Source organism: Denticeps clupeoides, chromosome 4, assembly GCF_900700375.1.
Source record: "Denticeps clupeoides chromosome 4, fDenClu1.1, whole genome shotgun sequence".
NCBI classification, from domain to species: Eukaryota; Metazoa; Chordata; class Actinopteri; order Clupeiformes; family Denticipitidae; genus Denticeps; species Denticeps clupeoides.
In genome coordinates, this window is record NC_041710.1 from 31081877 (window position 1) to 31095285 (window position 13409).

Here is a 13409-nt window from a genome sequence, read left to right on the forward strand (position 1 = left end):
GAATAGTCATTGTGAAACACTGCACAACGTTTGTTACATAAAGTATTAGACCCGTTTTATCAGAGGTAGCTCTGATTAAAAATCAATGTTGCAGTATTTTGTACATGCCATTTTGCTCACTGGTTAAATTCTAGCTAGCGTAATTAGAAACACAAAGCCGTAGACAACTGCTCAGGTATGTTTATTTAAAAAGTGACAAATGCTTTTACAATATAAGCAAGAAGCTTGGTTGAAATTAATTTAAAAAAAAAAAAAAAAAAAAAAGTTAAATAAAAGGAGCAAAATAAGTCATAGTCACTAATAGCAAAGGCATACAGGGGAGAGAAACTTTATTGAATATGTTAAAATTGTATATAAATATAATAGAAATTATCTGATAAGTTGATTGATAAAGCTAGGGGTAGATTTTGTTTTCTTGACTGGGTCTTTTGCAAAACTGTTCCACAGCCTGACAGTCTCATCAGCCGCCACAGAGGCTATAGTGGCGCCATCTGGACTGAGGGCCATGTTGAGCACTCGTCCTTCATGACCTGCAAGATTGAGGGGGAAGGAGAAGAAAAAGCAGTTTACAGAACAAGTCTGTGGGACAACTAATAAGGTTAAGTTATTTCACTCAACTTACCAAAGAGATCTGCCACCTTTGTGAGTGAAGGATATTTCCAGATTGTTAGGTTGTCAAAAGAAAAGCCATGAGAGGAAACCAGCTCCTTATAATTGGGTACAAACAACAGAGAGGAGATCTGAGGAGGAAAAATGAGAGAACATTCAATTAGACTGGCAAAAACAGTAACTGGAGGTTATACACAAATAGCCATTTAATAAGTCATGTCCAGTTTCATGATTACATTAATATAATTTTTAGTTATGAAGGATTGTCTACCTGAGACTGGGTGTCCAACGAGGTTAAACAGGACCCACTGCTGACATTCCAGATGCGGATGTGACGATCACTCGTACCACCTCCTGATGCAAGAATGTTTGGCTGCCATGGGCACCATGCCAAGGCCTAGGTTTAAGAAAGAAGGGGGGGGGGGGAGAGAGAGGAGAAGAGATTTAAACTACTGCATAATTTGAGAACTTGAGGAATATGGCAGGGAGCCATAAGTCACCTTAACAGCACCCTGGTGGTCACTGAAGCTGTGGAGCGCCGTTTGAGCACTTCCTTCCTGTATACCAGACCAGACGTACACCATGTTGTCGTTGCCTCCACTGGCCAAGAACTTCCCGTCTGGGGACCACTTCAGCCCACAGACCTCCTGTGTGTGACCCCTCAGGGTGGATATGTGATGCTCTGCTACACGGACATCATGGTGATGAATGTGGCCTGACCTAGCACCACTGGAAAAAGATTGCAAGGTGGAGCCTATTAACGCACAGTCTCAATAAAAAGCATTCACTACTTAGACAAGACATAAGCACTTGCATGGGACCCTTTACCTAGACAAGATATGGTCGTTCCAACTGAGGCTGCCTACTCGAGCAGTATGGCTGGTCATGCTACGGAGCAGTTTCTGGTGTTCTACATCCCACAGCTGAAAGGATGCCATTTAAAATTAAAGTATATAATAAATGAATTAATTCACGCTTTAAGACAACGTACAACTGAAACACGTGCATTACCTGCACTTTACAGTCACTGGTCCCTATGGCCAGAAAGTTGCCATCTTTGCTCCAAGAGACAGAACTAATGTAGTCCTCCTCCTGCTCCATCTTCATCAGCTGGAGAATATCACCTTTGGAGGCATCCCAAATGTACACCGTGTGGTTGAGGGCAACAGCCAAGAGATTCTGTTTTCCCCAATCCATCAGGTCAAGGTCTATGAAATGAGCAAAGCTGGTCAATGATTGAGACTATATTCCAAAAAAATAAATAAAATCCACACTTACAGAAATCATCTCTGAGTTCAGGTGCATCGAGCACACGGTCCGGGACAGAGGAGATGTAGCGACTCTTCTTAGAAGAGGCAGGAGTAGGGACTTGATTATACAGCACTTTCAGGTTGTTCTGATACCCTGAAAAGATTTAATAAGACCACTGGGATGATCGCAAACTTTACAAGTCTTTCTGCAGTCCCCACGCCCCGGTAAATGGGGGTTGTGCTCAGGAACCGTTGCCAGGTCACTGGTGTGGACAACCAGACCGGCTGATCCCCTGAGGCAAGGCCTGACTGGAGAAGACGAAGGAAGGACATAAGACGAAGACATCCGGAGATATTTACCTTCAGGGGCATTGAGTGGCTTGCCTCCCAAATGTAAAATCCTTGCTTCTTCAACGTCAAAACCATTTAGCGCCACGGACCACGCTTTCCTGTTCATCTAAGGGCACAGACATTGTTAGTGGCGAAGGTGGAAAAGCGAGGGGTTCTAAAGCCTGGAAACCAGCTTACCCTGGACTGATTCGTCTGAGGGGACTCATTCTCTTTTGACAGCAAGAAACTTGCCACTTCCATCTGCTTGCTGTTTCGAGCTGGGATGTAGCGGTCACCTCCCACCTTGTTGGGCGTGCACCGAGTCTTTTTGCCTAAGGAAACCCAAAAAATAAATGTAAATAATAATAATAATAATAATAATAATAACAAACCTGCATAATAAACCTGTTCCCTAGTAAAGGCCATTTAGTGACCAGGACCTAAATGCGATGGTAAATTTATTAAAGCAGAAATAAAGGGACTGGCTACCTGGGGTTTTATTTGGAGTTTTTGATGTGCTCCGGGACAGGTTGCCAGATTTCCCAGGAGAAAGTGAACCGGTGCTGGTGGCCGCCGAGGTGGACGGGCTCGTCTTCCTTTGCCAGCGTGCCACGGGAGCGTTGGTGACTGGTATGTCCAGCTTCAGAATGTTGTGAACGTCTTTCTCGAATCCGAACAGAGCCATCTTGCTGCGAGGCCACGGAGAACAGCACAAGAAAACCTCCGTTGACCAGAAACGACGGCAAATTTCGGGGAAGGAGAAGAGACGCGGAGCAGTAAAACACACAGTCGCAGCTAGGAATAAAAAAGGAAGACGTTGTCAGGATAAATCGCATGAAGCAACTACATAAAATCATACACGACTTACGCAGTGTTTGCAGAAACGTTTGCAAAAAAAAACGATAATACCGTAATGCTCGATCCGTCAACTCAGCTTCTCACGTGACTCTGGAGACGCTACTATCGAACTGCTCATAAAGGCCTGTTTAAATGACAGAGACGCGCGGCTCTGATTGGTGAATTCAAACAACATTTACCCGGTCAGCGTGACACTCTGATTGGTGCGTTACACAAGCACTTCCGGGTGGCTGATCACCAATGCCTTCTGGGACTAGTAGGCAGTCGTGAAGCCGCACAGTGTATAAAACGTTCTACGTTGTTTTACCTAACATTATGTGTACCTAAAATGAGTCAGATTCGTCAGTGAAATTAATTAAATAGTCGAATTATATTCGCCTAAAATAATAATAATTTTATTAGGTTGCAGACTGAACCTGTGATGAAATCAACTGGAATACCGCCGTTCTTTGGGAAGAGAACAGCCGAACAAAATTGAGGAACAGAATTTAAGAGATTGAAATCGGCGAATGTTTGATTATTGTTTATATTTTAATTGTTTCCTCTACGAGAGTTTGTATTACATTGTTCTACTTAATAATAAAAGAGTCACACAAAAATACACATACTTCCTGTTGCCACACGTCTTGTGGCAGCAACGGGGTGTGTTAAAGTGCACAGACCTCTTGATTTACCTCGTTTACATTCTGTGGCGCGACGGAATAGCAGAACTAAAGGATTCGAACTAGCATAAAAACGTGTAAATGCCGCATAAAACTACACTCTGTCATAGAACCTGGCGACGCATTTAATCATTGATACGAACACTGACGATTGTCTTAGGCTGCTATCCCAGGCTAATTTCATTTTGTTCTAATGGAATTATGTAAGCTGCTGCACACCTAATGTAACACGATGATCTAAAGACGGCGAGAGTCATTGCAGAAGGTAGGAAATTGTGCGAAACGTCCCGCCATGTAAACAAACGCGGTGCGGTAACCGGGTTAACTATGGAAAGTCAGTGAGTTCGCTTGTGAAGTGCGGGTTTTATGTTGATACCGAGATATATGGAGAGGTTTGATGATTGTCCGGTTTTTTCGAAAATGAAACCGACCAAATTGCAAACATAGTCTGCATTAGCTAATTCAAGCTAAAGTCTGTGAACTGTCTAGCTACTTTAACAGTGGCATGAAAATGCAGCAACACGTTCCTGGCGATTTAATACAAAAAAGCAAGTTGCCAGGCCATTTGTGACTTGTCATATTTCAGGTAGCTGTGGTATTCTGCTAAGGAAACTGGAGCTGTGACAAGCATGTGTTGCCAGGTTGTGTCAGATTTTCCAACTATTACGGCTCGGTGACTACAAGAACCAAACTGAACCTAGCCGAAGTGTGGTTTTGATGACACAGTGATGCCGGGTTCCTGATCTGATCGCACGTTCCAATTAAAACTGCTTTATCAATTCCCGCAAGAGAACAAGCCCCCTGCCGTCTTGTTTATTGCAGAATGTGGCATAGAGCATCACCATCTGGCACCCCCAGTGTTGCCAGCTTTAATAACTACAGTCGATCGGGCTGTAGCTTGAATTTTGCCTTTCACACTTCATTTTTCATACTTTTAAGTATTTCATACTTAAAGTTGTTATTGTAAACACAAGACTAGCCGCTTTAATAAAAGTCACTTTAGTTCAGTTGTCCAACTTGAATTATAATATGACTGTGGGATTTTCATCCAGAGTAGCTTCACTGAGCACAGTTGTCATCAGAGATCATCAGAGATCTGGAGATGTTTGGGAAGAAACAGAAGCGGACACGTGACAAAAGGCCAAGGTGCCGCCGCAGCTAAACAGGTAAATGTGCAGTGAAATCTTTCATTATAGCTAATGTTGTTGAGCATGAGCCTAATCATCTGTATGGTTTCAGATGGGACTTCATCTTGACTTCAATCCAAATGAAATGATGGACATGGATCAAAATTTTGATGACAGCGAGTTACAGGCAGAATTTGCTGCCATTGCTGCTGTCCCTGTAACTACTGATTGTGAGTCGCTCTGGATAAGGGCGTCTGATAAAGGCTGTAAATGTAAATGTAAGCTCTTATAGCAGAGACCGTGACGTTACCACAGCAGATTTTACTCATCTTACTATAAGCTTCTTTGCTATATTAGTACTTTCCAGCACTATATAGATGTAGTGACTGCATTCTTTCCTTCAGCCAGAACAGATGAAGCAACCAGTATGGATTAGGTACAAAAAATAATTTTAAAAATTAAAATACTTGAACATATTCATACACAACATTGAACATGTGTGTGAACTTCCCTGCAACTTCTAGACAGACATCAGAATAGTAATGAGAATGAGCACTTTAAAAATATGTCTCTCCTTAGGTACCCTCAGTGCAGGGAAGTCTTGAGCAAACTTTGGAAGAAAGAATTGCAATGTACAAGAAGGCCGTAGCCAATGCCAAAGCTTCTGGGGAGTCATCAAAATGCAGAAGATATGAGGCCTTAAAGTGAGTTTTTATTTATTTTTTTATTTCCTATATGCATCCATCTTTGGAACATAGGCACCTGTAACCTGTATATGTATACAATCTGTATACAAAAACAAAATACTTATATTGCCTTCATAAAGGGAATATAAGTTTTATGTATGTCCCAAAAAGTTTTTTGGGGGCATTTAATAGAAGCAAAATAGGGTTTTCATGCATTCCACAAGTTTCTTTGAAAAGTATTGCATGAATGTCATCAGGCGTATGACTGTAAGGTCCATAAACATTCCTGTGTACCTTCCTTGTACCTTATAGTAAAATAGTAGGTGTTAGCATGTTTCCATGTTCACAGACACTTCTGTGCAAGCAGGCAGCAGCATGAAAGGGGAAGCAAATTGATGCATCAGAAATCCCGCCTCCCGTGGCCTGCAGCACAAACGGCACCGCCGCAGGGACTAACCCAGCTACAGAGCAGGCCGAATCGGATAGTGCAGTAGAGACCACGCCTCTGTCACTGGAGACTAGCCCGCTGAGGGAAGAGGAGCCAGCATCTTCCTCACCAGGTAGCAGTGAGCCCCTACGCAACGAAGAGTGTCCTGCTGGGACCAAGTCAGCTAAGTATTGGAATAGGGATGTCCTTTTGGGGATAACTGCTTGTTATGAAGAGAAACTTTTTTTTATTATAGTTTCCACAAAATCTGTGAGCAGATTTATTAAAAAAAAATTAAAAAACAAAACCAATTCTTTGAGCAAATCGTTACAGCCTGAGCCTCTTTCTGACAGCTGTCTTTGTAACAGTTTTAAAGTTTAAAGAATGAATCGTGATTAATTGGAATTTATTCATTAATTAGTTTATTAAAATGTGTGATAAAGCCCTGATGTACAGCAATATATTCAGATTATTGTATTATTTTTAACATAAGATGGAAAGAAAGTTTTCAGTTTGGCAACTGTATTCACACACGGCTGTAAATTAACAGTTCATTAGGTCAGTGTGGTTATATTTGGAATATATATATATTTTCTTATCAGACCATGTACACCCAAACATGAATTAGGTTTTAGATTTTATTTAATCACTTTAAAGACATCTTTTGTTGTTTGTAATGCAGAATGCAGTTTGTAATGCATATTGAGGAGACGCTTGTGAAGCTACAGAGAGACTACAAGGAAGCTGCTGTGAAGGCAAAACAAGCAGGAAACATTGATCTAGCAAAGACGTGTATGAAGACTATAAAAGTAGGTGTTCAATTTTCTGGGGATTTTTTGTTTATTATATAGAAATTTACATGGTGGCTCGGGACTCATGCATTTTTTGCATTTCAAAGAAAAATAGAATATAATTATTGACAAAACAGATAATTAAATAATGTTATCAATCTGTTTTAATTCTATACTGTTTTAGGTAAATTGAAGCAGCATGATAGCCACCTTATAATGCAAATTCAGCTGCTGAATCAGCAGCATGATCATGAGTTTGGCTGACCCGTTTTCATGAAATTACCCAAACCATGTCAAGCATGCAAGATTAATGGGAGGGAAACAAAAACCTTATTCTTTGTGTATGTGTTTTTCTCACTGAAGGCATAGACGCTATTCAGAGACTGTCGATAGGAGTAGCTTACCGCCTTATCCTTTCAGAGGTATTCTCATTGAGAATATTGAAGTAACTGCTTGTGCCAGACCAATGGTGGGTGGACTGTTCATGCCTACTGAATGTCTGTTGTAGTTTCAGAGTTCTGCATTGCAGAAGAAGCAGTAAGCTCTGGACATAGACATGCAGTCCCAGCTAGTCAAGATGATCTAATTATCTGACTTAGTTGTCTGTTTAAATATGCAGAATGCCATTTTATATAATTTACTTAATTGCCCCTTTTTAGCATCTATGGAATCTGTGACACAAGAGGGACAACCTCAGCCCAAGAATGTTCTGCATGCTTTGGAGCAACGGTTGTCAAAGTACCAGGAAACCTATTCTGAGGCAAAGGCCAGTGACGACAGCCGCAAGGCCCGCATGTATGAAAGGATTACCAAGGTAATTAAGAAGATGATTCACAGGGATCAGCTTAACATTGTCAAGTGTCTTGTTCAGGTTATTAGTAACTCAGAGCTTTCATTATGTCTCTTAACAGCAATATCAGAGCGCCACCCGAGCCCATAAGGCAGGACGAGCTGTCAACTACCAGGAGCTGCCTGTCCCACCAGGTGGGTTACTCTGGTAAAATACATATAATAGTGATATATAATATATAATCTATATTACTGTTTGGTCTCACGATCCGGTCCGAAAAGGGGTTACAGTTTCATTGTTGTCCTGTGTAATGTTCCCTAATCGTTTTCACCTGTGTTAATTGTATAAAGCTGCCCTGTTCCTTTCAGTTCGCTGTCAGGTCTTTAACGTTATGTTCCATGTTCACCAGTGTCAACGTCTCGGATGTCTCCCCTGTCTTGTGCTTCACCAATTAAACCCCTGTTTCGGGATGTCAGGTGATTGCGTCCCTCATTCCTCGTCGTCTCGTCATCCTCCTCTCCGTACACCCGCCTCGTCATGCCCGCATGGACGTGACATTTGGAAGGTTTTCCACCAATACCTGGCCAAGAGGCAACTGCAAATGAACAGGGGTTTGCTGCTGTTTGCTGCTTGCAAGAAGCTGGTGGGGCACAGAAGAAAGAGGCAGTAAAGGTTGGTTGTGTTTTTACTGGGAATTGACATCCTATTAAGTAATGTTTTTTTTTTTTAATTAATTTCTTTGCCTTTTACAGGTCAAACCTTCAAATGGTCAGAAGAAGCCCTATGATACATATAGACAAAGCAGCCCCATCATCTTCTCCCGTACAATCTCCTAAAAAGGAGAGGTCGGCATTCAGAAAACCTCTTAAGATATATACAGAAAAGGAAAAAATATCTATAGCCAAAGTAATCGAGATTATGTTCAGTTCATAATTAAAAGTTTAACATTGGACAGTACTAGTAATTAGTCTGGAATGCAAATGTAGTAAAGAGAATCATTCCAGTCATATGCTGTTGTTCAATGTCCTTTAGCATGCTCATAATGTTCATATTCAGTTGACATGAAGTGTCACCCTTTACATGGGTTTTGTTATCATGTGTTTTGTCTGTGAAGGTCAGCAGTCATCCAGGTCATGGTTATCTAAAAAATGGGTTAAAACTTTGAATGAACATATGTGGAGTTATGTACTTATATTTATATTCTATGTATTTATTTATTATATATGTATTTATATTCTAGTTTCTTAAAAACAGTCGCCCTTTGCTCTGATTACTGCTTGGCACACTCTTGCCATTCTCTCGATGAGCTTCAAGAGGTCGTAACCTTAAATGGTTACGACAATATAGAAAGCACATTGAATGAGAAGGTGTGTCCAAACCATTGGCCTGTACTGTATATAATTATAACATCTGACTATTGATCTTTTCAACCTGCTACTCAGAAATTTACGACCTACAGCAAGCAGTTCACTCACATGGGAAACATCACAGAAACCACCAGGTAAGCTCTGCTTTACATCGTAGCAAACCATACACAAAGACAATACATACTATATACAGTATGTACTTCTGTTTTGTTGTTTAATAATATTTTACTAAAATCAAATAGGTTGGAAAAGATAGCAGAGAGTTGCAAGAAGAGTTTGGAAATGGTCAAACAGTACCAAGCTAGAGGACTAGACCCTCCAAAGCACCAGTTTGAGAGCAGGACATATAACACGGTCAGGTAAGCTACCTTCCATGTTCTACATGGCACAGATGGGATTAGTTTACAACTCCTTTCAACTTTTCGCAAATTTCGCCCCATTAGCTGCCTGCATGCTTGGATTTTATAGAAGACCTCTGTAAGGTTTTTTTTCCAATGTCAGAATATACGTGATTAATTCTTACTTAAGATGTAACAGCATGCTTCAAAAACGGCACCATTAATTCTTACTTAAGATGTAACAGCATGCTTCAAAAACGCCACCATTGTCCCAGTTCCCAAAAAGAACAAAGCCAGCTGCCTTAACAACTTTCGGCCTTTGCACTAACCTCCATCACCATGAAGTGCTTTGAAAGGCTGGTAATGGGGCACATTTTGAGCTCTATTCCGACTAATCTAGACCCCCCTTCAATTTGCATATCGTCACAATAGATCCACTAATGATGCCATTTCGCACACCATCCACACCACCCTGGCTCACCTGGACAACAAGAACTGCTACGCCAGACTGTTTGTAGATTTCAGCTCTGCATTCAACACAGTTATCCCCTCCAAGCTGATCCAGAAGCTGCGGGCACTGGGACTCAGTGCTACTCTGTGCAACTGGGTTCTGGACTTTCTCACCAACAGACGGCAGCATGTGAGGATCGGCAAGAACACCTCCACCACAATGATCCTCAACACTGGAACGCCGCAGGGAAGTGAGCCCAATGCTGTACTCCCTGTTTACACACGACTGTGTGTGTAGACACAGCTCCAACACCATCATCAAGTTTGCTGATGATACCACCGTTGTAGGCCTGATCAGCAACAACGATGAGACGGCCTACAGAGAGGAGGTGAGACTCTTGGCAGAGTGGTGTCAGGAGAACAACCTCTCTCTCAACATCAGCAAAACCAAGGAGATGGTTTTGGATTTTGGGAGGCAGGATACAGCTCATCTTCCTATCTGTGGAGAGGGTCAGCAGCTTCAGGCTCCTTGGGGTCACCCTCAGTGCCGACCTCAAGTCCTCAGAACACACTGCAGCGGTCACCAAAAAAGCCCAGCAACAACTCCACTTCCTCAGACGCCTAAAGAAGGCTGGTGTATCCACCTCTGTCCTGACCAGCTTCTACAGGTGCGCTGGGGAGTCCATCCTCACGGGCAGTATGGCGTTCTGGTATGGCAGTTGCACTGCTCAGGACAAGAAAGCTCTGCAGAGGGTGGTGAAAACAGCTCAGAGGATCACAGGCACACCACTCCCAGCAATAATGGACATTTACACCACGCGCTGTCTCAGGAAAAAAAAGAACATCCTGAAGGACCCCAGACACCCTGCACTGTCACTTTTTACTGTCCTGCCATCAGGCAAGAGACTCAGGACAATTCACACATGCACATCACGATTCAGGAACAGTTTCTACCCCAGTGCCATCAGGCTATACAACACATAGTATGCACTGCACTGTCACTTAAATTATGTACAGTCACTTAAATTATCAGTTTTTATGCAACTTAGATATATTCACCCTTATGTGACTTATTTATTTATTGCTGCTGCACTTTGTCTTCTATGTATCATGTTCTAAGTTCTGTTTGCGTGGGAGGGGTTTTCAAGTAAGAGTTTCATTGTGCTCTGTACACTGTACTTTGTACATATGACAGTAAACTTCAACCTCAAACCTCATTCTGTACAAATTGGACCAAGCAATTGACATATTTAATTTTGACATTTATTTACCATGTGATGTCTCAATCAGTGCAAGTCAACAACAGGAAAATGTTACCCACTAGAAGTACCAGCGTTGAAGAGATTTTGCCAATAGCCAATGGCAAGCGCCCGGAGAACGGCAATGCTCATCCTATAAACTGTTGTGTTCATCAAGGAAAGGTGAAGGAGGTCTAAGTGACTAGAAAATCCAGGAGAAGATGCTTGTTTTTTTGTAAATTTTAAATGCTTTGCAATGGCAGAGCGAAGCGGACAGTTGATCCTTTTGCTTGAGTCTGTACTTAATGAAAGGGGGAACAAAGTTTGAAGGAGCCTGATTCTTTTACCAGAAGTGTCACAGTTGCCCCTCTAGCCCAGGGTCATATCTGCCTGTAAGCACGCTGTTAAATATTAATTGTTACGTTTTGTACAGTTTCTATAAGAAAAAAACTCACATTTGTAAATAAATTATTTAAAAACTGATTTTGTGGTTGTAAACATGTGCACTGAGAACTGCTGAATTTACTACAATTTACTACATTCCACTACATTCAGTGCAATTGACCTGATTACACATGTGCTCCACTGATCTAAAATGAGATGGTAAATGTTGGAATATTGATCCTTTCGTTGAGGAAACATCTTCAGTGTCAGCATCAGTATAGCAGTCGTTTCCAAACCCAACCAAAAAGACACGTGCATGAAAGGACCAAGATACCACATTGTTTTGGCCTCACTCTTGGTATTGTAAAGGCTTCAGGCTTGGTGACTAGTGAACCAGAAGCCTACAATGTGACAGTGCATCATGAGATGACTGACCCGGACCTGTGACCTCCAGCCACCTCTGGGAAACACCACTGGCTAACTACCAGCCCAGGTAATCACAAACACAATTTGCCCAATATGTTAAATTGTAATACTATACCAGGGGTATGGAATGTGGTCAAGGGCTGCTGAATCATTATTAAATGGACTCTTTGTACCAAATTTGTATGTGTTTGAAAGGAATAGTCATTGTGAAACACTGCACAACGTTTGTTACATAAAGTATTAGACCCGTTTTATCAGAGGTAGCTCTGATTAAAAATCAATGTTGCAGTATTTTGTACATGCCATTTTGCTCACTGGTTAAATTCTAGCTAGCGTAATTAGAAACGCAAAGCCGTAGACAACTGCTCAGGTATGTTTATTTAAAAAGTGACAAATGCTTTTACAATAAGCAAGAAGCTTGTTTAAAACAACAACCAAAAAAAACTTGTAAATACAGGGAAAAAAAACTAAAGACTTTATTGAACATGTTAAAATTTGTACATAAATTACATGATACATAATACAAATTTGAATGATCTGATAAGCTGATTGATAAAGCTGCACTGTAAACCCGGATAAGTTGGTTGTATTCGTCAAGTGATTGCCTCAAATGGTTTAAGTAATTGACAGTAGAAAAAATTAATTTCTTCAAGTATGGTCAACTTAAATGTACAATGGTCAGATTTGAAAACATTTGTTATATGCACTTAAATGTAAGTAATCAGCAATAGAAAACAAAATCGGAGGCTACTATAGTCCAATAGTCAGAATTTAATATAATAAGTCAAATACATTTAAAATCCTAGGCTTATTAAAATAAAAATGTAAATATTTGGGATGAGAAAATACCAATTAAATTATTTTGTCAATGACCACACAATGCAGCACTTTTAATTAATTTTATTGAAACAACAAACCAACAAACGCGTTAACAATGATGATCTGTATAAAAGACCAGATGAAAAAAAAAATTTCTTCAGATATTACTTTACTACAGTACCTTTTTATAATGCAGCAAATAGAAGATGTGTATTGAAATATTAAACAATTTCAATCCAAATACAACCAGAGCACAGAATCTTAATTGTTTGCTCTAACAATTTTTAAGCTTTTTTTTAAAAAAAAAAAACAAAAAAAAAAACACTGACCATGTGCAGAAGAAAAAGCACTGTATGTGGGCCACACAAAAAAGCAGGCATTAAGAACATCAGCCTTAAGAAAAACTATGTAGTGAGGATCAGAGTTAGTAAAAATAATGTTTCCTTAGGCAAAAAGTCAAAGACTCTGTGTATGACTAGTGGGTAAAACACTTGTCTATGAACCAGAAGACCACACCTATGTTCAAACCCCACTTAGTACTATTGTGACATTTCACCCTGAGTGTCTCCAGGGGGACTGTCCTTGTAACTACTGACTGTAAATTGCTCTGGATAAGGGCATTTGGTAAATGTCGTAAATTTAATTTATCCTTCCTATTCTCTCCCACATGTAATTCAAAGTAAGTGCCACTTGCCTGCATGTTTTTTAATATGAAAAAAAAAAACTAAATTTACCTGCGACTCTTCACCATGTATCTTCTTGTGAAGACTATGCCTGATTGTTCAGCTCCTTGGCCATGAAATGAACAATAAACATAAATACGGCAATATCAATATGACAATGAAAAAGTACCATTG

At 40.6% G+C, this 13409-nt stretch overlaps 2 protein-coding genes across 10 annotated transcripts; one reads left to right on the forward strand and one right to left on the reverse strand.

Moving 5' to 3' along the window:
* Positions 1-281: 281 nt before the first annotated feature.
* LOC114788238 (cell division cycle protein 20 homolog) lies at positions 282-3227 on the reverse strand. The gene is made up of 11 exons (XM_028976598.1): positions 3099-3227; positions 2679-2984; positions 2388-2521; positions 2220-2316; positions 1888-2013; positions 1621-1817; positions 1438-1532; positions 1110-1338; positions 881-1006; positions 623-740; positions 282-530 (listed from the first exon to the last, which is right to left on the reverse strand). Exons 2-11 carry the CDS (start codon positions 2872-2874, stop codon positions 370-372), a joined length of 1479 nt encoding a protein of 492 aa, XP_028832431.1. The 5' UTR covers positions 2875-2984; positions 3099-3227; the 3' UTR covers positions 282-369.
* A 351-nt stretch (positions 3228-3578) lies between these two features.
* Positions 3579-10534, forward strand: LOC114788240 (uncharacterized). Of its 9 annotated transcripts, none has more exons than XR_003749525.1 (12): positions 3584-3974; positions 4762-4875; positions 4949-5540; positions 5872-6082; positions 6632-6758; positions 7400-7554; positions 7652-7724; positions 7940-8202; positions 8283-8375; positions 8973-9031; positions 9140-9256; positions 9668-10534. XR_003749525.1 is itself a non-coding variant. In XM_028976601.1 (11 exons), exons 7-11 carry the CDS (start codon positions 7445-7447, stop codon positions 9981-9983), a joined length of 675 nt encoding a protein of 224 aa, XP_028832434.1. In that variant the 5' UTR covers positions 3648-3974; positions 4762-4875; positions 4949-5066; positions 5416-5540; positions 5872-6082; positions 6632-6758; positions 7400-7444; the 3' UTR covers positions 9984-10534. The 9 variants fall into 9 exon arrangements, 6 of the variants coding, with proteins under 6 accessions (XP_028832434.1, XP_028832433.1, XP_028832437.1 ...); XR_003749526.1 differs by having other exon boundaries at positions 3586-3974; positions 8007-8202; XR_003749527.1 differs by lacking the exon at positions 8283-8375 and having other exon boundaries at positions 3579-3974; positions 7940-8006.
* The last annotated feature ends 2875 nt before the right edge of the window (positions 10535-13409 follow it).